This window comes from Oryzias latipes, chromosome 7 (genome assembly GCF_002234675.1).
Source record: "Oryzias latipes chromosome 7, ASM223467v1".
NCBI lineage: Eukaryota > Metazoa > Chordata > Actinopteri > Beloniformes > Adrianichthyidae > Oryzias > Oryzias latipes.
The window spans coordinates 19,626,132-19,651,148 of NC_019865.2; the positions used below are offsets into that span (position 1 = coordinate 19,626,132).

At 42.4% G+C, this 25,017-nt stretch overlaps 1 protein-coding gene across 8 annotated transcripts in view; it reads right to left on the reverse strand.

The window, feature by feature from the left end:
• Nucleotides 1–936: 936 nt before the first annotated feature.
• Nucleotides 937–25,017, reverse strand: part of anks1a (ankyrin repeat and sterile alpha motif domain containing 1A) — a 54,921-nt gene continuing 30,840 nt past the window's right edge. For 2 of the 8 annotated variants that reach the window (XM_023956743.1, XM_023956736.1), the window contains 14 exons: nucleotides 24,504–24,982; nucleotides 17,219–17,272; nucleotides 16,000–16,069; nucleotides 12,927–13,042; nucleotides 9,221–9,319; nucleotides 8,317–8,463; nucleotides 7,520–7,627; nucleotides 7,027–7,197; nucleotides 6,802–6,939; nucleotides 6,647–6,718; nucleotides 6,469–6,555; nucleotides 5,785–5,922; nucleotides 4,653–4,835; nucleotides 2,788–3,158 (listed from right to left, as the gene is read on the reverse strand). In XM_023956743.1, the coding sequence (XP_023812511.1) occupies nucleotides 3,042–3,158; nucleotides 4,653–4,835; nucleotides 5,785–5,922; nucleotides 6,469–6,555; nucleotides 6,647–6,718; nucleotides 6,802–6,939; nucleotides 7,027–7,197; nucleotides 7,520–7,627; nucleotides 8,317–8,463; nucleotides 9,221–9,319; nucleotides 12,927–13,042; nucleotides 16,000–16,069; nucleotides 17,219–17,272; nucleotides 24,504–24,982 (1,979 nt within the window). In that variant the 3' untranslated portion in view covers nucleotides 2,788–3,041. Of the gene's footprint in view, nucleotides 2,724–2,787; nucleotides 3,159–4,652; nucleotides 4,836–5,784; nucleotides 5,923–6,468; nucleotides 6,556–6,646; nucleotides 6,719–6,801; nucleotides 6,940–7,026; nucleotides 7,198–7,519; nucleotides 7,628–8,316; nucleotides 8,464–9,220; nucleotides 9,320–12,926; nucleotides 13,043–15,999; nucleotides 16,070–17,218; nucleotides 17,273–24,503; nucleotides 24,983–25,017 lie in introns of those variants that run through there. The other 6 variants (XM_023956740.1, XM_023956739.1, XM_023956738.1 and 3 more) reach the window with 6 other exon arrangements.

Below are 25,017 nucleotides of genomic sequence, written 5' to 3' on the forward strand. Positions count from 1 at the left end.
AGAAGAAAAATGATCTGTTGCTGAATATCTTTATAAAAGGGAAAACTAGAACATACCAAAGTAAACTAAATCCGGAGTTTTTGGAAAAACGATGCCTCAAAATGCAAAAGTGTAAGTGGAAATATCACCAAAAAGTGGTACAATCCTATACTTCAGTGGTTTGGCAAGTTAAACGTACGAGGCAGAAAAGAAGGACTGCTTAAGGGAAAAAGGCAGTTTGAGGAATGCTGACATGTCACCGACAGTAACTCATACTAAAAGTGAATTATTTTGTTTGTACATTCATCCGAAAAGTTTGCATACATTACTTGAGGTGCGTAAAATGAGGAAAGAGACTAAAAGGACTGCATAATGAACGCTGAGTAAGAGGTTTATGAACCATGCCAACGATGCTACAATCTAAAGGGTTTAAACTCATTTTAAAAACATTTGAGTAAACCCATCTCAATACAAAATCCACACATAGAAAGAGAGTAAACACTTAACCGGCATTTAACCGGCTAAACATGACCCTTCTTCAACATCTTGACCTTTTTGTGTTTGTGTGCTTTTATTTTTAAAGGACTTTTCCTCTCTAGATTAGAGTGGATGCTGAATCAGTCCATTCTTTTCATTAAAGGAAGGATCTAAGAGGTTGAATCTATCATAGCTTTCACTCATTTCCTCTTAAAAGTGTTTGCATGGTTCACTCTTTACATGCCTTCCAGCGTGTGTGAGAGCTCTCATGCAAAAAAAAAACAAAACAAAAGCAGAACTACAGGGGATTCTTTGTTCTTCTGGGAACAGCAGCCCTCATCCGTGACGTGATGCACGTGTAAACACAATCACAGTGGAATAAACTCAAGTTCCCATCATCCTTAGGGCCAGAGTCGCTAAACATAAACAAGAACACCAGCAGGGATTCTGAGCCGTCAACAAACCAGAAGAAGAACAGGGTCAGGAGTTCTAACTGCAACATTTATTGGCTGAACAATTATGAAAAATAATCATAAAAAAGACTGGAAGACTAAGATTATGTACAATCTTTTCTTTAAAGTGAGGTCCCTCTTATATCACTTTCTCAGTCTTTATTTTTTAAACCACAAAGTATTTTTGCTCACGATATGTTTCATTTATAAGACATAGTCCTTTTCTCTCATTTGACAAACGTCAAAAAATTACATAGGTACATACATACATATACATATATATATATATATTTATAAAAACAAAAATCATTCAAGTATCAAAATATAGACCACCAGAATCCCCAATTGTTCTCATTTAAGTCGTCGTCAGATTAGATCCAAAGTTTCTCCTGATCCTTGGCAAATGTGCAAAAGCAGAACAGGACCGGGTGGGTGGCTGGAGACTGCGTGTCCGTCTGAGTCACGCATCGTACCGCGGGGTGGGCGGGTGGGGTGGGGTACCCCGACGCACAGCTACGCGTCAAAAAAGTACCATCAATGATCAGCAACTACAACCAGTCTCACTGACGGTCGTACCAACCCTGCATGGCAGGTTTCCCTCAATTGCCTCGCCTAGATTATGCTCGTGACTGATAAACCTGTGAACCACACCTGATCCAGTTCCACTCCTATGAAAAAATAATGATAGTAATAAAGACAATTTCGTACCAAATAAAAGCACAAAATATAGATATAAAAAAAATCTTTGTAGTGTTTGGTTTGAGTTCATCTCGATCAGAATGCAGAGATCTCCACCGTTGGGATTCAAGAGGGAGGAAGATACCTGCAGGGTGAAGTCTAAACTGACTCCCCCTTTCCTCTTCAGCTACAAGTTCTGCTGTGAAACCTGCTGCTTCATTTCCCCCCCCCAAAAAAAATTCTGATGCGGCGGGGGTCTTAATGAACGTCAGGGAGGAGGTGAGAGTCGAGGGAGGAACCGTGGCGCAGTCTTCTGCTGGAAGAGGCGATGCAGTCTACTGCGTGGGAGGTGGGACGCTGTCCCGTCTGCCACGCAGCAGGACTCGCTCCTGTCCCGTCATACTGACCGGGAGCAGCCACAGTTTTCAGCTGCAGGAGGGGGGGACACACAGACACACAGGTCAGCTCATCATCGACTAAAACAAAAAAAAAAGAAGAAAAAAAAGCACAAAAGTTACGGATTGTCCTCTTCCCTCCATTTAAAAAATGGTTAACTCTTTTCACCGTCAGCGGTGAAATATTAACTTGCTGGCAAACAGAAGAAACGCAAAGGCAGCACTGACAGAATGAAGAACAAAGGCATTCGTAGTGACAAGAAAGAAAGAAAGGGGAAAAAATGCACTTATTCATGCAAACTTGGAGATTTGGTAAAAGTGCTTAGTCGTGGTTGGTTTGTCTCAGAGGAAGGGGTTTAAGTCCTTCTGCTCACTCTAAAGCTGAGATGATCCAGACTATCCGTGTTCTGCAGCAGCGGCGGGAATCTCGCCGCCCCTCCCTCCAGAAAGTGCGACAGAGGACTTCATCACAGTGCTACGATCTTAGCCCCGTTTTCCTTCAAAGCAGGAAGCTAGGCGTGACCCCCCCCCCCATATGCCTGCAAGTCTACATCCCACTGAGCAGAAGCCAAATCCTGCCGATGATGCATAGAATTACAGAAGCAGCTCCGCTGTTTCCTCAGGAAACACGCCCCTCCAGGTACAGGGTATGTGCAGGGGGGTGGCGCTCGCCTAAGCGGCAATTGCTCACGGGAGTCAGGAGGTGACAGGTGTGAGAGGAGCGCTTCAGAGCGGCCGGCGCCTAATGCAGCGAGAGAAAAAGAGCTGATCACTGAAAGAAAACAAGAGGGAGGAGGGGGGGGGGGGGGGGGGGGGGGGGGGGGCTACAAAAACAGGAGAGCGGGGAAGACGGGCCACAGCGGGAGCGGTGAAGGTGACGGGCGCACTTGCAAAGCGCTGCCCACATAGGCAGGAAAGCGTGTTTTAGTGTTAGGACCATCGGAGGAAGACAACGAGGCGGCGAGCAGGGAGGAGTCACAGTCAAAAGGCACAACAGGAGGAGGTGAAGGGACAAAAGGTGAGACCAAGGCCCATGGGGAGGAGGAAGGAGGAGCTCCTTTCAGAATATGGTGGTCTCGTACTTAGTGCTGATAGTGCGCTTGGATTCCTTGGAGTCCACCAGCCAGGCAGCACTGCTCTGGGACTGAGGGTCCCCCTCTTGTTCCAGCAGATCCCCCTGCAGACAGACAGGATGTAGACGTTTTCAGGCTCTAAACCTTTACGCTACACCGTTACAAACCAACTACACATGAACCTAAAAGCTACCAGACAACACTCTTCACACAGAATTCATGAAAAAGGAAGAACTCCAGCAGCCTACAGTCTGAAAAATTTCAAAATAAGATGCAACAAACCAATGCTAGTTCTTCTTATTGACAGAAGCGAAGCTTTAATTTGAAAAGGTAACAGCGTATGTCCTTCCTCAATGTTTTTAATACAACAATGTAAATGATTGGCTGCCATATTTCTGTTATTTAAAAAAAATGATTTTCCCCATTTCCCCCAATAGTTAGTTTAAATGTTTGCAAATATGCTAAAACAATCTCATGGCAGCTCGAAGTATTTAAAAAGAACAAATCGAGCCTTTTACGCATTTGACCAAACAGACGGAGCCCTTTTATGTTGGATGCCCACTTTCTATGCAGATGTGGGTCATTTGGAAATACATTTCAGTTGTGTTGACGGTTTTGAATAAAAATGGTTCAGTGAATTATTTGTTTTGCTATTTGTCCATGTTTCACAAATCATATCATCACAATATTGATCACTAATATCATCCATTCCTCATATTGTGCCACTGTTGTTTCTATTATTGAAATAATTAGAGGAACAGATGTCTGTTTTTAAATAGCTCACTAATTTTTTACTTAAAAATATCAACACATATCAGATTTTCTAAGTTGCACCAACAAACATGTGCTGATAATTTTCCAAATATCTGTGTCAGTGCTGAGCTGTTGTGAATTTCTGTTTGAGAGCTTTTTTTTCTTAGTCCCTGTTGGTGAGCAAACCAATCCTGGCTATCATGCTATAGTTTCTAAAGAGAAAGGGTCAATAATCAAACTGTAAAGGCGCCTTTGGGCACTTTGGGCAAACACTGTGATGCGTGAAACAGGTGAAGAAAAGCTTTTAATGTCATATTATAAATCAGCCACTAGAGGGCACCAAAGCCAAACACTTCATCCAAAGGCCTCCTGCTCCAACGCCCTGTTTGTTTTCCAGCTATCCCCACCCTTGTTTCTGCAGTTTACCTGGATCAGGTTTGTTTGGTTCATTAAAGCTGAATCACCTGATCGAGTTAATCAACGGGGAATAGAAGAAAAACAAGCTGGGGGTGGGGCTAAAGACAAGGCTTGATGGTCCTCCTCTGTTGAATGCATCTCATAGTGAATCTCACTACGTTAAGGGAAAAAATGATCAGAAGTTATGATGAAAATAAACGTCATAATAATCACTTAGAGGATATTATGATCTTAGAAGAATGACTGATGAGATAAAGATATACAAGACTAAACAGCAAAAAACAAAGCAAAAGAGTTGAAAGCAGACTTCTGTTCTACAAAAAAGAATTGATAGCTGATCATAAAATAAAATGTCTCTCAAAACACCTCTTTATTAGCAACATGCAAGCTAAAAAAAAACAACAAAACATGCTTGTTGTTCCGCTCACCCCTGATTTGCGTATACTCCCCCGGGGTCTGGGCACAGGTCTGCCCGGCCTCGTGTCGGAGAGTTCAGAAGCAGCTCCTGCAGACAGATTCTGGTGCTGTTTGGTCCTCTGGGCCTGCAGAGCCAGCTGGTATGCCACCTCAAAGGCCTGGCCTAGCGTCAGGATGATCTCGTATGTCAGGTTCTGGAGGAAGATCATAGAGTAAAAGCTCTGGCCGGCAAACTCCGGCACAAGGGTAACTCATCAGGCTAACTGCTACTACCTTTAGGGAAAGCTGTTGAATTCCTTCGATTAGCTCTGAAAACTTGTAAAAGCTGCTTCATCTGGAGAACAGTGAAGAAGCTGCATGTTTCAGTTATGGTTTATGAAACCAGCCAAACCTTTTAACTTGATGAAGAGACCGGAGGTCAGCAGCATACTAAACCCGAATTATTAATAAAAATGAACAGCTTTGTTGCCGCCGGCGATGGTTATCAAACTTCTGTGATGTTGGCAGCTGAAGGTGGGATGGGCGGACTCTTATATGAGTCGCACAGAGGACACAGCAGAGCTCCGATAACCACAAACATCAGGAGAAAAGCCTGCATTGTTCAAATGACGGCGCTCAGATTAAAGGCCCGATCGCCGGATCTCTGGGGGACACCAGCAGGTAATGGAGGGCTGCTTATCTGGGCTGAGGTGGAGCCGAATCCCAGAGGAGGCTATCGAGAAGAGCCGAAGCGTGAAACTCAGAGGAGATGGGGCAAGTGTGGAGATAACAGTGATGACCGGATACACTGATGTTTGCAACTCCTCAAGAACATTTCTTTGACAGAAGTCCCTTTCCTTTTTTTTCCCCAAAGTAAAAATAAACATGATATTATTATTTTAAAAGAAAAGTTAGTAAAGTTTTTTTCTTTTAGAATTTCATCACAAACTTCCAAAAACTCCAGAAGAAAACTGTATAAATAACCGAATAAATGCTTTGGGTGTAATTTCCAAAAATGATGCTAAAACTGCTCTCTATCTGCTCACTTTTATTTCTTCTGTTTTCCTGTCTGCTTAAAGTCTGGAAGCTGTGACAAAAACACGTTTTCCAATCCTCCTGGTTTCCTAAATGAATCCCTGCTCTGAAGCTCAGAGAAGTCCTCACCAGATCCACCGTGCTGAAGACGTGGCAGTAGTGGTGGCTGGTCTGCAGGTCTTTAGTGATGTAAGCAAACGTGCACAGGTCCTCCGGGTCCTGGGCTGCACAGGAGATATTGCGGATCTCGTGCTCTGCAATGATGTTCTGCATGGAGAAGCACAAGAAGTATGAGTGAGCTTTAGACTGGTTAAATATTCACAGAGGAAGGAAAAAACTATGGAGAAGAAAACGATTCCAGACTTTGAAAGGCTCTTTTATTGAAGTTCATTATAGTTTGCTTAAATAACCCTTTGCAAAGTTTGTATATGCAATGCTTTCTAAATTTCCCATCAAACCATTTTAATCAGGTTCAATTCTGGACAAAACTGATTTTTTCTACAATCCAAAGATTTCTCTATATCTTCAGGATTATTGTCCATTTTTTTGTGTAAATATACTTTACATGAGTGTTTTTGTTGACATGAACACAGACTATATTACAGGCAAAATAAGGTTTTTTGGATAGCAGCAGTTAACTAAATGTTAAAGTTCCACTCCGATCATCTTTTGATCTATTGTGAAAGCATTTCCGGTGGTATTTTAATCGTGATTTATGTCTTTTTTAAGGCAAAATCAAAAAATCGTTTCTAAAAACAGCATAATCCTGTTTAAAAGACCAATAGTTACGCTTTGAAAATGGTATCTGCTGACCTTATTGGCTGCGTCAATGAATTTGACGCCTTTGTATGTGATGGAGAGGACGATGGTCGGAACTTTCCTCATTTGTTCTGTTGATCTCTGAAAGAAATGTGGCCACAGATGAGTGTAAAAAAAAATATGATGAAACTGAACATCCTCCACCGACAATCCACCAAGAGTTCCCGCTCACCCGCATTTTGGCACAGGCGTCCTGCGTGGATTCTGTGCCCCTCAGCTCTTTAATAAGCATTGAACCGAGGTACTGCAAGCAAACGACAAAGAACGCGTTGGATTGATCGTAATTTAGCATCTGATGAGAGCATTAGAGGCAAAGTGTTTCTGTACGTTAGCTTCATAGGAGCAGGACTCAAAAATGAGCTCCTCAGGCTGGTGGTGCCACTCCTGGACCGGAGCATATGGAGCAGCCAGACTAGGGGGTCTCAGAGTCAAGCGAGGTTCCCGATTCCACTCCTCGTGCCGCTCCTGATGACAGTAAAAAGGCACAGGATTAGCGGAAAATCTTCCTAACTGCTACATCACAACAAAGCACCTCTCAGAGAAAGCACATACGTGAGGCTTGTGGCGCTCAGTGCGATGTCTTTGGGAAGCTTCATAGTCGCTCTCGGCCCCTTTCCTCCTGCTGGGCTCTCCTGCAGGCACCAGGGGGTCCATTGAGCGTCCGGAGTACTGATCCATCGGACTGAAAGGGGAAGAGGTGGGAGATCCTGGCAGGTCCTGACACTGGAGAAACAGGGACACTGGGATGTGATGGACAGCTTTTTTTTTTTAAAAAAAACATAGTTCAGCTGTGTTTTGACCAGAGACTGGGCTATTTTGATTCAATCTTCAAAATCTTTATTATTAAAAACACAACCTAAGGTGGAAATATAAAATAAAAATGAAAAGAATAAAGCTGAAGCCTTAGAGGGTGTTTCTGTCCTCTCTTATTACAATGTAAGCTTTACATTTCAGTATCTAAAAATGAAACACACTGAACTTGAATTGGAAAGTGTGTGTGTGTGGGGGGGGGCACCATCGTCCCATGCAGTGTAGAAGCTCTCACCCTGATCTGGGACAAGCGGGGGGGTTTCACCGGAGGCTCCTCATAAGGTCTCTCTGCTAAGGAGGCGATGATCCGCTTCCTGTGGCCAAGCAAGGTGATTTTCAGAACCTGAGGGACGGAAACAGAGAAAATGTTCTCAAATGGCCAAAGCTTTAGGAAAACCAGACCAGACTTTACACAGGATTAACCCGGCGGGTACAATGAATGAATTGCTGCAAAACAAGCCCCTCAAGATCCTCCGCCATCTACCACCAACTCTTTCTACCGGGGTCAGATCGTTTTAGATTCCAACTAAACAAACTTCCTCTAGGTAAGTTGGCAGTAGGTACGGCAGGGGCAACTGAGGACAAGCAGGGTGGCAACTCTAAAGAACTGGGGTTGGGCGACGCTGCTGTAGACATGTTTAGAAGGTACAGCTTCTTAACAGTTGGATTAGCACACTAAAGAACTTTTAAATAAAACAAAAGCCAAATGACAAGACAGCACAACAACAAACTAAAAGTGTTAGAAATGGACTTTAACAAGGAAAAACCTTGGTAAAATGAGACTAAAGATACAGTAGAATCTACGATAAAACACGATTTAATTTTAGAGAACAAAAAGAATTTTTGCCGCACAACCAACCAACCAATACAGTTTCTACATCTGCTGTTCTGTCCTTGTGTGCAACTTCTACTTTTCACTGTCTGTGAACTCCACTCTGAGCTTCAACTGTTCAACTAAATTCCTTCAGACAAACTCAAAACCTGACTTTCCCCCCTTTCCACGTGCGGTCCATGGAAGTCAGCGTGACTCACATTGACGATTTCCAGCTCCCAGAGGTTTTTAACACAGTCCAGGGTGTGGTAGTTGCTGGCCAGGAAGTTGGGCAAGTACTCCAGCAGACCCAGATTTTCCAGCCAGGCGGACAAGGAGTTGCTGCCGTCACAGCCCAGCGCTTTCACCTGTGTGAGAGCAGATCAGCCATCTCAGATGCTTTGAAGGGTTCTGGACAGTGACCTTCGACAGCAGGATTTGATCCACTGTAAAAGCGTTTCCAGTGGTACCAACCCATGTCGTTTTCTAGGACATAGTTTCTGCAGAGCAGGTCATTAGAAATTGGTTGTGGGCGGGACTGTTGGCATGGAGCAACCCCCCTCCCCCCTCTCTGTTGCTGAAAACTTACACTCTCTCCCGCTAGCTTACAGTCCCTCACACCCCCGACCTAATAATACTGGTGCAACAAAAATGGCGAGTAATATCGGAGATATCCAGCCGCATAGGTTTGAGTCAGATTCCAGTTCAGACGAGGGAAAACAAAGACGGTACATGGATGTATAAGTCTGCAGGTGGATGCATCAGAATGGAGCGGAGGAGGGTTTATTTTCTGTGCATCAAGTAATCTCTTTTTCAGATGGAATTTATTCGTCTGCTCTGGATCCACAACAATTTGTATAAAGAAACACTCAGAGGTTCAATTTTAGGCTTAATTTTCTAAATAAATGTCCTCCATACGAAAAATGCAACAAGAACACGTTAAAAGCACAATCTTTATTAAAGTGGGTCTTTAAGACATTTCAGGTTTTTTTAAAGCTAGCACATAATCAAATAGCAGGTTAGACTGTTTTTCACTTTTGGACTATAAATCCACTTTATCATACATGTCAACCCGTGCAGCACATTCATGTGTTTTTACAGGTTGAGGAGGTCTGGACTTGTTACCTTCGGAAAGGCGCGTGCTGCATGAAGGATCTTCTTCCTGTGGCTCGTGTCCGTGATTCCAATCTCTCTTAAGTCCTGGTCTTCCATGACATTACTCCCCTGCAAAGCCAAAAGACAAACACCAGAGTCACCGCTATTATCGTGCAGGAAGTGGGAGAGGAGGCACTCATGACCGTGCGGCTCTAGGAAAACACGTGAAAGTGTAGCCTGATGATTAAAACCGCAAACACTGAGCCTCAACATACAGTTAGACTCCCCCACCACATCTGCTGACTCCCCATAAGCATAAATGTCAATTGTCTCTTAGTGGGGCGGAAGTGTGCCGGTGTGGGTGGCTGAGTTGTGGTAAACAATGCTAAAGCAGGTCTTTGTTTAGACATAAAGGTTGAGACAGCGTGGCAGGTAATGGATAGTGGGGAAAAGAGCCATAAATCAGTGGCAGAGATGCAGAGCGGTCAGCATTCCTCAGATGGACGAGGAGGAGTCCTGGGGCTGACAGCAGTTTGGAAATCAAAACACCTGACTCGCCTCCCCTGATTTATTTGGAGTCCGTTACTGCGGCAGCGAGGAGCTGGTAGGAGCCCAGATCCATCCCGTCGAGTGGGAGCCATGGATGCAGGAAAAAGGAAGGGGCGGGGTTTGGGTCAGCAGCTTAACCTCATCTGCTGAAGTGTCACGATCAGCAGGAGCAGCTGTCTCAAGCGCATACTGTGATAGCTCAGGATCCACATGGCAGACTCATCAATTCCACCTTAAGGTGAAAAAGTGGTTGAGTGTGCTCCCTCACACACAGCACCATGTAGGAGAGCCTGCACTTAACACAAAGAGGATCCGGCTGAAAGAGGACACTAAAACGTCAGTTTTGTTTCATACAAATAATAAAAAAAACGGTATCAGTTTCCCTGTTTTATCATCTCATTGATGTTTTAGTTGAAGCTGGTTTTCTGTTTAAATGACAGGGAGGGAGAAAAAAAATAAACTTCCTGAGAGCACCTGAGCTTTTTAAAAGCCACGTCCATCATGGTGATCCTCAGTCTTGGTTAAAACTCACATTATCATCCATTAAACTCCCAACTTAAAAGCCTTTCTCTCTCAGAAGCAACCCGATTTCTCTGAAACTTTATAGGGAGCTGGATGAATAATGACTCCATCAAAGTCCGTGGGCGATTGCATTATCCTCCTTCTGGAGATTCACTGATAAATGAATCTTTCTTTTTTCTAAGAGGGAGGGATCTCTGCTCTGACATACTGGAGCCCCCCATTTCCTGGGTTGAATGAGGGGATGAGGGATTCTTTTTGTTACTGTTGAGTGTGAGAATCATTCTTTTCTCTTGATCATCAAAAGGCAGCTATTGCATCTGGTTGTATAGCGATAAACGTAACTCTAAGCAACACAATGTGTTTAAAAAAACTTCATATTTAGGAACGTAAACATTAAAAACGTGTTGGAAAGTTCGCCATGCAGAAGGGGATGGTTCATCTCTCCAGAGAGGTCTGTAGCCTAGCAATAACTCAGATTATGATGTCCCACACAGTAAACTCAGGTAAAACAGGTGATCTCCTCTTAAAAAAAAAAAAAAAAAACCTTGATGAAAACAAAACCATGATGACAAACCTGGTTTTTAAATCTGCAGCAGTAAAACGTCACGTTGATAAGTAAAGATTAGGGTTTTTGGGGGGAATTCAACAATCTGTTGCCATAGCAACTTCAAAGACCCACTCGATCAACTTTTGATCTATTTTTAAAGCGTTCCCAGTGATCTTATAATTATGACGATGTCACTTTTGGCCAAAATCCAAAAACCTGTGTCGTTTTCTTGGACATAGTTTCTGCTGTTTATGTATTCATAGTTTGGGAGGAAAATGTAGTTTGCGCGTAAACACGCTTAAAAGAAGTATTAATAGATCACCATCACTGCACAGCAGAGTCATCAATTAATCCACTTTAAAACCACTAAGCTTAAAATGCATGAAACCATTATGGATTTTTTTTTTTTTTACAGGGTTTAGTTTCACTGGTTTGATCCAGTGTGACAGCTTTGACTGTTTATTTCTGATACAGAAAGATGAGCCGGTTCTACATTTAGGGAAACTGTTAGATTGACTAACTTTGCAGAGACGAAGCAGAAAAACTCCAAAAAGATTCATGTCTTGGTGTTCTTCCAACCGTTTTTGGAACCTGAGGATCAAAACTGAGCTCTCTTTGAAGAAGCAATCATTGCTAAATAAAAATATCCACGGATGTTTGCTCTTCCCTTGCTGACCACATTAAAGCGAGCGTCAGACAAAGAGGAGCCCCAGCAGAAGGCTGGCTCTGTTGAGCATGACGCAGCCAGCAGAAACTGCATGAAACACATGCAAAAAATTAAAAAAAAGGGGGAGCTGTTCTGTTTCAACCAGGAGCTTTTTTGGACACCACTGGACAGCAGCAGCGGGGCTGCATCTGGACGGGACATCTGCTTCACAAGTCGATAAAAAGCCCCTAATTGGTTTCGTCTCTAAAAATTGATATCGATCGGCTTTTAGAGCGAGCCTGCAGGGCCGGCTCAGAGAGCAGAGCGTGCTGAGTGGCAGAATCGACACAGTTTAAAGCCGGAACACTATTCAACAACATCATGCTCACCGTCGCACCAGCATGCAACCAAACCAGACTGACGCTGCACGAGGAAAAACTGCAAACAGTCACATTTGACCGTGAAATGGAGAAGTCTGTATTTATGAATGCTTGCTTTTCAGGAAAGCTGTAAAGATTCATTGTGTTCATTTCTTCAGGCAAAAACACAAATAGAAACGAATTCTAAAAGTTAATCAATTTTTTACTGCTGGAAAGGGATTATATTTACAGTTTAATTAACTTTAAGAAGCCCATAAGTCACCATCTTATGTGATCTGCTTTTAAGTTCCACTTCGATCATCTTTTGATCTGTTTTAACAGCGTTCTCAGTGCTATTTTAATTAGGATTATGCCAGTTTTAGCTAAAATGGAAGAAAAAAAAACTTGTGTCGTCTTCTAGGACGTAACTTCTGAGAGCGGCATTAGAGTTCATTAGAAATTTGCCTGACTGTTGAACAGGAGCAACCCCGCCTCCTCTTCCCCTCCCTGTTGCTGAGAGCTTTTTATTTTCTTTTTACTCTCAGTGCAAGCCCTAAACAACAGGAGTTCATTACTAAAAAAAATATGGAATAAAGATTAAAGGTTACAAAAATGTAAAATATTTAACAGAAGGAACATTTTATTATATTAGTTTGATAATTTGCAGCATTTTTTTAATAATCCATGTGTTCAGTACATTTGATCAAACCTCCAGTGGGACAGGACGACCTTTGGCTGCGTTTTGTCTTTGCATGCTGAGTCAGGGAGTGGTGCTGGCCGTGCTGACGTACCCCATCGTTTCAATGCGTTTGCACACCAGAGACAGATTTACGGCTGCAGCCCCTTAAGCTGCATTTTAGACTCAGTTATCAAAATGTGGAGGCAGATTTGCGGAAAACAAAACCTGTTGAGTTTGTTAAGCGCTGGACTTCAGCGGAAAGCCAAACGTTAAAGACATCAACCAGACCAACATGTAGATGCTGAAGTTAAACCAGCGTCGAAGGCTGGAGAAAAAACTGTTATTTTCATAAACAAAGCAACAAACAAGGTATATTTATGGGAAAAGTGTCATAAACAGAGAAGTGAGGCAATAAAAGCCCCCGAGGAACTCACCATGTAGTGCAGGTCGTCAAAGCCGTTTAGCAGCAGTTTGCTCTCATACTGAGGCAGCCCCACATGCTCCAGCCAGTCGCCCACGGGCTGATCCAGCAGCCGGCCTGAAGCACCTGCTGACAGGGGAAAGCGCTTCAACAGGGAGAAACCTTTCAGCCGGTAGCAGCGACACTCGGAGGACGAGACGTGGCATCGCCACATCATTACGGGCCAGCACAGCCGAGCGCATCGGCAACAAGACGGTGAAGGAGACAGTGTTCTTTGTGGACCGGGCGTTAGCTCCCGCTGGGCTGCGGGGGCCAAACCACAGAAGGCGAGATGGATGAAATTGCCCCTGGACGCAGGGGTAAAGCATGGGGGTGAAGGGGACTTGAGCTGACAGCGACTAACTTTTTAGGTGATCTACACAAATTCCAAACAAACTGCTTGATCACTGGAAAAGATCCGACAAGTAAACCAGAAAAAAGGTTAAATGCTCAATCACAGGTAGACAAAAACTGACCCGACCAGAGACGAATGAGAGTAAGAAAGAGTTCCTGACTGTCAAATTCCTTCAATTAAACAAGATTTGTTTCAGCCAAGAAAAAAGGCAGTCTAGCATAACTTAGGCACAGGCATTACCACAAATGCCAAAACAACTCCTGAAACAGCCTAAATCCTAATCGTTTCTCGTTTTTTATCTGCTAAACCTCTAGCAACCTCGTTCCTGATGTGATACAAACACCAGTTAAATCCATTTAGTGACTCCGGAAGTTTAGAGGAAACAAATCATCCCAGCAAAGATCCAAAAATCCACTCTCATTTGTTAAAATGGTTTTAAAAAAAAAGTTGCATCCAGAAGTGTTTTTGAATACAAAACAGTAAAAAAAAAAAAAAAAAATAAGGGAGGTTTGGTCAGCAGCAGACTCTCATCAGGAAAGCTGCCGAGTGCAATCCCATTGTCCCGCCGGTGCACACTCATTCCCCTCCCCTCCTATCTCTCCTCTACTCTCTCTACCACCATCTCTGAAAACACTGCAGGTGGCGGATCCTCCTCAAAGTTGGCCAGATTCTTTTGCCCTGTAATCCTCTTCCACCTACATCTCCTACAGCCTTATTCTGCTCGTGTGTTTCTGCAGCATGCATCCCGATCCCTCTGATGCAAGAGACTGCAGGGAAGTAACCAATCAAGTCCCAGCATTGTGGGCAAATGCTTGAATATTAAAGAGGGGAAAATTAAGTCGTGGAGCTTTATGTAGCTGAATCAAAGACAAGTTTTTTTTTTGCCTGGGAGCTTCTCAATAGCTGTCTGAAATATTGAACTATAGGCTTGGCAGCTGAAAGGCTGAGGCTTCCATACGGATCAGAGGGTTTAGCATCAGACCAGGCTAAAAAAAAAAAAAAAAAAGGAAAAAAGCAGTCAGGGACAGGACTAACAACTCAACTGCAGCACTGTCAGCTTTCTTCCAGACTACAGAGAAAAATGAGCTGCCACCCCTGACATATGTAGAGATTAATATTTTAACAGCCTACTTCAGTCCATGGCATAATAAACCAGGGGGGTAAAATAATACGGTGCAGGGAAAGTGAGGATGAGTGTCTGAATAGATTGAAAAGGGTTGCAGAGTGAAGGTGAAGGCTGAGGGATGCTGGAGGGGAATGCTGAAAGGGGAGGACGTCGATTGATTGGGTACCGGCATCATCCATCAATCCAGATGACACAGAAAAACACGTACAGAATTTTGAAATCCCAGCGACGGATCAAATCAAATGCATTTTCTGCACCTTTGTTTTGAAAACCAGTTGTTTTTGCAGCTTACAGTGGAGAACTTGTCAAACACTTCCAACAAAAAGACCTTTAGGCAGCTCTTGTCATGACAGATAAACTACAAAACCCAATAATGTTGGTTTAGGTGTACTGATATAATAATATTTAATATCCGCCAATATTGATATTGTACCAAAACTATGATTATACTTGAAACTGCAAAATGATTTGATTAGTAAAAGACTACTGCAATCAGATTGGTAACACCATACAGTGTAACATGGTTTCTCAAACAGAGAAGCTCCAACAAAAATGTACAGATCATTAACATTGTAAAGGCTCTAAACTTACTCATATTACAAAAATGACTCATATTACAAAAATGACTCATATTACAAAAATAAATGTTCTGCCTCTCCTGGACGGCGTTTTTTAAGTTTGGCCACTAAGTGGAGCTTGCGCTATCGCACTACAATTTATTCCAGAATATTTGAGTAAAAAACTGTGCTTTAGACCACAAATGGTTACTTTAAAAAAAAAGTTTCCTTAATATAGTTTAGAAAATTCATGACTGAGTTTATAAAGTTGTTCATTTAGTCAGTGATGTACGTTTAGGTAGACCGAGCGTCAGCATTAGCCGTCCTATGGGAAATTCCATTATATGTTAGCATCAAGCTAGTGGACTTAGGTTTTACTGCTGTTAAGCGTTAAGACACCAGAAAAGGAAATGCATAAAAGATTGATCTATACTTTTATGGATGGACTATTGATCTATTAAGCTTGGATGGATTCAGATCGATTAAACAATTTCATCAACCCCATCTCTAGCATATACCACGTCTGATGGCTAGATTGATGATGCGTTTGATTAAGCCTCCAAGGGTCAAACTTTACAAACATGAGAGCGATTGGCCAAAGTTGTGGCAAAATCGCAGTAGAGTCATTCTTATCAAAGTGTCTGAACAGAAATCAAATTAACACAAAGAAATTTTTCATTTTCCTAACTATTCTGTGTGAAAACTGATATCCTAGCAATAGGAAATGTTTTTTAGAACAAATTAAGTGAAATTGAACAATTTCCTACAGCACACCTGACTATGCCTCATAGTATACTAATATACCACGGCACACTGACTAAAAAACAGTGCATAGAGGTTTTATTTTTTTATACCAACCAAGTAGATGTGAAAAATAATGAACAATAAATTAGTTTAGCTGTGTAGGAGTATCATTTGATTCCTAACTTTTAAAAAGTTAAATGTCTAGCAGCTTAGATGATCAGTATATAATGATGATCACTGAAGTATAAATGGATGGTTACTGTACCTGGTGCAACAAACTGCTGTTCGCCGGAAAGGTCGATCCGAGCACCAATAAGGGTCATGATCTTCTCGATCTGAAGATAGAAATAGAAAAAAAGAGATTAGAATGCTTCAAGAGGCATTTTCAAATGGCGACCTCCACCTTTCAGCAGCTACAGCAGGAAGAAATGCAGCCATGCACTGAACAGCGAGGCCTCCTCATGCCAGCTTTGCCCATGCCGTTAATATAGCTGAACAATAGGGCGAACAGTTCAGCTGCAAAAGTTTGAACTCCAGTCTATGTCCAAGCATTAGCTTGTTGGTGTCTCTCTCTTGTCTGATGTAGGGCCAAATTGATCATCAGCCCATCACTGGATTAATGATAAAAGAGGCACACAGCTACACACATCATCACCCAAAAACACCTGGCAGCCCATTCAAACCCATAAGCCCACCAACCATGCAAGGATTTTAAGGCTGTGGTTAAAGGTTAGGAGAAGTGAAGGATACAAACATCACGAAGGCCACAACATAACTTCATAATTTATACTTTTATTGCAGTTTTTTAGACTGAACCATTGTTTAATACATATGAACATAGCATCACTTATTGCAGGCAGCAAAAAAAAAAAAAAAAAAAAAAAGAGCTTGGTTATTTAGAAGCACTTGTTTCAAGACAGAACGGTAGATGAAGCAGACCCACAGAGGTACAGGACCAGAAATGGAGAGAAAAGATAGGAGCCATATTTTCAAACAACAACCTTGCAGATCTTTTCACAGATGTTTAGATTTTTAGAATGTATCTTATTTATTTTATTCTACTTTTACTAATTGCAGTTGTCCGTTGTCAGCATGAGTGACAGACACCGCTCACAAACAAAGATCAGAATGTGCGTTTAGGTCACTAATAAAGATTGTTGTGTCGAAAATTACAAGTAAAATATTTTTAAAAAAAAAGCATTATTAAAGGTAAAATAAATCCTAAAAGGACAAAGCGAGATTCAGCTTTAAATGACAACAACTTCATTGAGTATTCCAACATTGGTTAGTGAAAGGAAGCCTTTTTGCTTGCTCAGAGATAAAACAAATAATCCAAGAGATTATTTCATTTCAAAAGGAAAGCCGGAGAAAGAAGGCCTTCAACGCCCTCCCTAAAAAAAAAAAAGAATACCCCAAAGGAGAACAGAGCTAACCCCCCCCAAAAGTACCAGCAGCATTCATATATATATATATGAACATCTCACATTGTCACAGGATTTAGATCTTCGCAGCTTTGGAACAGGAGAAGTCCTCCCTTTCTGCTGAGAGAAGGTTTAAGCTTTGACTTCCATTAAATTTGATGAAAGGGCTCAGATTGTCAGTGGTATTTAGTTGCATTAAAACCATTATTAGTTAATAAAGGACAATTTCAGATAACCCTAGAACTGTTTTAAATGGTTGAAATAACATGTTTAAGAAGTTGCAGTGGTACACGAGTAAAGACATTATTTAAGCACCCTTTTATATCCTTTTTTTTCTTTTTTTAAAATTTGCTAAATCAATCCACCATTGTTTTCAACACACAAGTTATCACAATCTTAACTCTTGATCCAAATTCTGACTTGTCACCAAAACACTTAAAACAAAATATAAAACTAATAACCTCCATTTATGTTTATAGTCAGTGAGCATCCACAAATGCTGGTGGTAAACCCTCTAAAGTTATGTAACAGTGAGGCTCCATTTAAAGGCATTTAAATAAATAACATGTTTACATAATAAAATAAATTAGTTTTAAAAGATTCTGCTCTCCAAATGTCCAGCGAGTAATCTAGAAAAAACAGAAATTCAGTACGAGCACAAACTGTGCCAGACTTCCATAAACGGGCCATAACTCCGAACAAAGTGTGAGACGAATTCCATAAACACATCTGTTTAGTTAGCATATAAAAAGTCACAGGTAAAGGTCATTTGTTGTATGAGTTCGTGTGGACGACTAGGCTACTTTTTAAAGCAGGATCTGCTTTCATGTCACATGACTTCATAGAACCGGATTTATTTTGGCTTTACCCATTTTAAAGAAGCTGTAAAAGAATGCCAACTTTTATCCTGGATCCAGTCCATCAAACCGTTTACAATGACATGGGTTAAATCAAAGACTTCGCGTTACAGGAGCGGCAAAGGGAAATGCCTTAACGGCAAGCACAGAGGGACAATAAAGAACATTCTCTCCAAGAGCAAATGCAATCATTTCCATCTGAGGAGAAAATAATATTTAGTTTCATATTTGTCACACCAATAACCATCTCAGAATGGCTCTGTGAACGGCTGTAACTGCTCTGAATAAGTGGACAGACTGTCACAAAAATGAGTTCTAAAGCTTTCAGATTTCAAAGTATAAGCTTTTCTTGTGCAGAATAACAGATTTAGAAATACAAGTGTTGAGGTCAGGGGCAGTTCCTGTGACAGACAAGCGTGGAACTGGGTAAATATATCCTTATCAGGGGATATGACCCACTAAATTACTCAAGATAATTGCCATCCGCAGAAACAGAAAGTCCAGATTTCAAATTCATATTCCAGAGTCATATTCAGAAGTAAGAGAGCTAGAAGAGACTAGAGAGTGGAATGTGTTATGGCGCTGTGAAACTGAATCAATTCACAGACCTAAAATAAAAGAAGTCTTTGTTAAAGGGACTCGCTATGAGCAGGAGGGTACAAAGAGCAGGGTCAGAGGTCACCGATGAGGTAGAGGTCAACAGCTGAAGAGCTAGAGAAGATGTGAGAGGATCTACAGGGGGGGCTTGAACCCATTTATCATGGCATCAAGCAGGATAACTTCACTCCACTACAGTTGGGATTAGACAATATCTTTTAATGGTAACTTTGAGAGTTGCAAACTGTGTGCCAACAAAGAAAAGGGAATGCTGGGAAGAATACATTGTGGCTGACAGAGGGTTTCAGGAGATTTAAAACGGCAGAGAGAGCGTGCCTGGACTGCTTGGCCTTATACTGGCAACAAAACAAAGGCCGACTAAAAACTCTGGACTAATGAATAGCATCATATGGGAACACAAACACCCCCCCTGTGCAGTGGTCAGTGCCAACATCCCAATGTCAAAACGAGACTAAGCACCGTCAGCAGTGTTGGTACCAAAAATAGTCCTGTTTTTAAGTACAGTGACCCTCCTGCACAACTCAGAAAACTCCTCTCTATCAGGTCGATATTACTTTTTTAAAGCGGGGCAGTTCCTCGCCCTACTTGACAGACAGGACACCCCCTAAGGCCAGTGGCTAAACTTGTGACAAAAGATGGTAACTGCATGTTGCAGTCTCCCGTGGTCATGCTCTGTTCTCTCCCTGTTGGGGAGTAAAAGATTTAATTTTGGTCCTGGCTACACCAGGGCTCTTCTTCCCAAGCCCACGCTGCGATTTGATCTGAGCAACTCCGACACAAGAGATGGCTTGGAAACCGAAAGCAAGGACACAGAATATAAAAGCTGCATGAACGCAGCAATGAGCTCGCAGAAACCAGAAGACTTAAATTTAAAAATGTCAAGATGGACGGCCTTCTCCAATAACAAACTCTACACCAGTAAAACTGTACGATGAAGAGGCGAAAACCTGATGTGGCAAAGAATCTCCAATAAGTGAAAAAGACCGAACAAGTAACGTCTTCTGAAATACACAAAAAAAGGATTTTCTCCTTCCGGCGGACATACAAAGCAAGCGTAGGACAGACGGGCCCCTGGCACTGCTGCTTATGAGAGGATCAATACTCACAAATGCTGGTTTTATTGCGGCCATTGCGTCGGTGGAAGTTTAAAGCAAAGCAGGGATGCAGTGGTCCTCTCCTTCAGATTCTCTCTTCTCTGGGAGAGCTGGTCCACACAATGTCACCCCTGAATTGTCATCTCCAGTCTGATTGCAAGGACCAACCCGCATTAGCATGGGCTTTACACACAAACGCACACACCCAGCTCCTTAAATGGAGAGATGCATAGGCCAACACCTCATGCAAGTCAAATCCCCTTGTCTTATAACAAGAGACAAGGGATCCGGTGGAGTGGGGGGTGGAGGACTCAAAAAAGGAGGAAAGGGAGCAAGACTGATACAGAAATGAAAGGGGGCTGTGAGAACTTGAATATTTAGCAAAGCAGACAGCAAGAGAGAAAAAAGGATGCCTGGAATGGGACGTGTGAACCCGTGAGAGGATTGGCGGTGTCCTGGGACCTGTTGGCCAAACGCTGTCAAACAGCTCTATAGAGTGCTGCAGAGCGGCCAGCCGTGACCAGCAAGATGGCTGTCACGGCGGTTCAGGCACCGTGGTGATGAAGACTGAAGAGAAGCAGAGGAGGAAGGACAAGGGAAGCTTTCGACTCCAACTACACCTGCTTCCCTCAAACAGCTCATTTAAAAAATATACAAATGAATCAGTGATGGTGGGAAGAATTCACATTAACAGACATATCATTCAGTCATTTCAAAAATTACCAAGAAAGCAGAAAATTCTGCTTTTAAAGCTGAGGCAGCAGGCGTTCATTTTACCCACTGAAGCTTAAGGCTTTTACATTTTAAATGTATTCTTGCTGCCATGCATAAATGTACGATCAAGCTGACAGGCTCTTGACATAAAAAGAGTTTGAAACATTGCGACAAGTTCAGAAGACAGAAGCTTTCTGCTACACAAAATATAAGCCTGGGACGTGAAACTGCCTTTTCTTTATCGTGGCAAAGAGGAAATGTTTGTTGATTAAATCCTTGTCAAATGTAAGTTTCACCACTAACAAACGTCAAATGCACTTCATATAAATGCTGAGTTATCTGGTGAAATAACCTTAAATCTTTTTCTTTCCCATAAATCTTCACCTAGATTTCTACATCCTGTAATCCCAGATGGGAGAGCAAGTAAAGATGCGGATTCATGTTTGCTCAAGCCTCTCACAGATTGGCTCCTGTGCTCTTTGAGTCTAGCACCGGAGGGAAGGGGACAGCTCCGGCATCACAAGGGGCTGCACTGGCTATCAGGGAGGAGCAGCAGTCTGCAGAAAGGAATGACACGGCTGTCGTAATCCAGTCACGCTCTAAAGGGACACAGGCCTCTAGTGAAGTGTGAGGAGGAGAGGTGCATTGGAAAGTGGATAATTAGACAAAACAAGTCTGTCAGACTGCAGCCTCTGCACCATGACAAGACCAAAGAGCTATCGAAGGACACAAGGAACAAGATAGTTTACCTGAACTAAACTGGGATGAACTGGAACGGGGCGGCTGTGGTGCAGCGGTAAGGCGGTCGACCCATGGTCGTAAGATAGCAGGTTCGCCAATGGGTCGAAGTGTCCTTGGGCAAGACACTGAACCCCACCTTGCCTCTGGTGGGAGGTTGGTGCCAGTGTTCGGCAGCGGAGCCGCCGCCAGTGTGTGAATGTGTGTGCGACTGGGTGAATGGGTCTGTTAAGCGCTTTGGGCCTTGAAGAAGGTACAAAAGCGCTATATAAGTATACGCCACTCACCATTTAGCCTACAGTAAGAGATCAACTGTTGGAGCAATTACTAAAAATTGGAAGAAATAAAAGATCACTGAACTCACTCCACTTAGAGTTCCATGCCAAATCTCACCTGGTAGGGTACAAAAGATACTGAGACTGGTGAGGAGACAACCCAACACTACATGGGGAGAATTGTTCAATGGAATGATGAGAGCTGGGGCCACAGTAACAAAGGTTATTACTACAGTAACACACTACATTTTCACAGATTCAGATCCTCCGGTGGTCCCTACCCCTGCTTAGTTTAATACATGTCCAGAGTCCAGACCCATACAAAGTTCTCCAGAGACCATCTGGATGATCCAGAGGATGATTGGGAGAATGAGACCAAAAAGGAACTCTGGTATAAATGCCACTGGCTGTATTAGGAGGGGGAAGAATGCTAAGTTGCACAGGAAGGCAGGAACACTACATACACTGTGAAGCATGGGGGTGGAATCATCATGCTTTAGAACTGCTTTCCTACAAAGGGGACATGATACTGATCCGTATGGATGAATGGACCACTATAGCAGCTACAGTGAAAACCTGCTGAAGACCTACAGGAAACGTTTGACCTCTGCCACTGTCAACCAGGATTACACTGCAAAGTATTAAGATTAACTTTATTATTGGGCCAATACTTATTTTCTGCACTAATATGCAAATAAACTCTTCAAAAATTATTCCAATTTGATTTCCTGTAATTTTTTTACATTCCGTCACTTTCATAGTTGACATGTACCTATGATAAACATTACATTAAACTGATCTTTATAAGCAGAAAAACTTGCACAATCAGCAACTGACAAATACTTTTTTTTGCCATACCGTAAAAGCTTTTTTTAACTGTTCTAACCTCATAAAATGAACCTGTAGTAACAGGGTATTTTTTAGTTGGAATTACAGTTAATCACAAAGAGAAAAAAAGATCCTAAAATGTCAGGGTGATATACTGTGTGGTTTGCGTTTTTTACACAATTTAAATCCACAGATAAAGAAGGTCACAGTCCTTCAGTCTGATATAATGAACCACAATATCTCTACTGTATCCCAAAATAGACACAAAAACCCAGAGAGGACTTATCATGTCTAAGAACAGACATGGTGAAGTACAGGAATGTTAAAGCTGGTTTTTATCTGTAACTTTTGTAGCTAGATGTCACTGAATCTCACTAATCTTTTAGCTGACAAGTACATGGCATAAAGCACTTGAGCGTGTGTGTGTTTTATTTTATCCACGCACACAAAAAAAAAAATACAGCAACAGGATAGTAATAAGTAATGGAATCCCCAAAGTCATTGTTGCCTTTAAGAACAATTCAATTCAAAAAGAAGTACAAATATATTAAGCATTTGCAATGTTAAAAGATGTGTCTTGTACATTTTTCTGTTCATGGGACTGTTCATTAACAAACACAAAAAGATACTCTAGTGTGTAGAAGATTATACCTTTTTTAGAAGATTATACCTTGTATTATATACAAGTTAAATCTGCAAGATCCAAAGAATGCTTGAAAAAAAGCTCTGGTGTAGATGAGTTGAGTTGGCCGATCTAAACACTGAAAGTGAGTACTGAATCTCCCTAATGGTGTCAATTTCATAAAAGAAAAAAAATAGAAAGTTAAAATTGAACAATTTCATGATCGAAAAGGCAAACTCTTGAGATTTATCACTCGTCTCAAGGCTCTAGATCCATTCCTGACCGCCGCTGCAGCTTTAGTGGTACTGCAAATGCTGCAAGCATCAGGTAGAACTGTTTAAACCGCGAATAAAATGCAAAACGTCCTTGCTGAAAAGACCATCTAGACCGCAGGTGTCAAACTCCAGGCTCGAGGGTCTGTGTCCTTCATGTTTTTCAACTAAGCTGCCATTGTAGCTTCTGACTAGCAGAACACGTGATTGAGGTAATCAGCTGCAGAAAAGGACGAATTTAGGGGAAATGAGCAGTTTTCTGACACCCCTTATCTAGACCGTCACTGCAACAAACCCCTGGCAAAATATGGTCACAAAAAAAGTGAAATCGCTGATGTAAGATACTGTTTTCCAAAAACATAAGTATTTTTAAGCAAAACACTGACACATGCACATAAACAAACAAACTCTCCATCAGCAAAAAAGTGGACTTTAAACTGATTCTTCAGGCTGTGAGATCCCCAATAGGGCCAGCTAAAGGAACCCTGAAGATAATGATGATACCCAGCATGGTCAGTCATCAGAAATGCACGTTTCAAGCAGACCATGAAACAGTAAAGTTTATCTACAGCTCACACTGGAAGCAAACGGAGGCCCAAAAATGCGTTTAAAAGTGCCAACGGAAGATGGTGAAAGAAGCCAATGAGGAATGTCAACAATGTAAGCGTACTCAACTATGTTTATATCTGCTCTGGGTTTGTTAGTACAATCTGTAAATTATTAATCTTTTGGGTATTCCAGCATGAAGAGGTGGAGAAAAGGTTGCGGAATGATCCCGCCGCTGGATATCCGAGTGTGTGTGTGTTTCACACCTGTCTGTGTATTCAGAGTCGGTAGCAACACAAGAGCTTAAAGCTGAAGACACAAATCTGCAGCTTCCAAATTTTGTCCAAACATAGAAATCTCTGCCTTCTGCATTATTGTCTTCAGAGTTGTTCATCCCCAGATTCTTGTCCTCTCTAATCTCCTTTACACTGAGCTCTCTTAAGCTCCTCATCCGTCTGCAGACTAAGAACCGAGGTGTTGAAATGGTTCTGGAGAATCCTCCAATAAAAATGTAAACCAAACTCTGGAAAAATCCAACTATACTATATTGCATCCACTTCTGGAAGCAATGCAAAAGGTTTGTTGTATCAACATAGCTGTCAGTTGCTCATTGCAAGCGTAGAAATTCTGATTGCAGTTTCAGGTAGTTTAAACTGCAAATTCCAAAAGATTTCTTCCATTTGACTTCTAAAAGCTGCCCAAAAGTATGTTTTATTTTTCTGTCAACATAAATTAAATCGACATACAGAACAGATTGGTCACAAACAGCGTCTGAACCGCTTACCTCGTCCCATTCTGAGGTGAAAGAGGGAGATTTCTCCAGCCTCTTCTTCCCTGAGCTGCAGTTGGAAACAGACTCGCTCCGGTTTCCCAGGCCCCCTTCATCCTCACTAGGTGGGGACACCAGCAAGTCAGAGTCAGACTTGGACAGGCTGCGGGCCAACTTCAGGTCCCCAGGAGGGCGTATTCGTGCGCCGGAGCCCGAGTCCCGGGGCTCCTTGTTCACAGTGGCATAAATTGCTTTTGGATCGCAGTCTGCAAAGATGGCAGCCATGCTGGGTCGAGCGGGTTGCGTCGGAGCAGCGGGTTCTTGTTTGACTTTAGCAGCTTTCCTTTGTTGCGGCTGGACTTGGTTGGCTGGCAGAACAGCTGGGAGACTGAAGGCGTCCTCGCGGGAGTCAATGACAGGAGAAGATCCGTGCAGGAGGCCAGTGAACTGCTCCGGGACACCTGCTCCCTGATCCTGGCCGGACTGGGAGCTATCTGAACACAGGTAGGGGAAGGAAAAGAAAAGACAA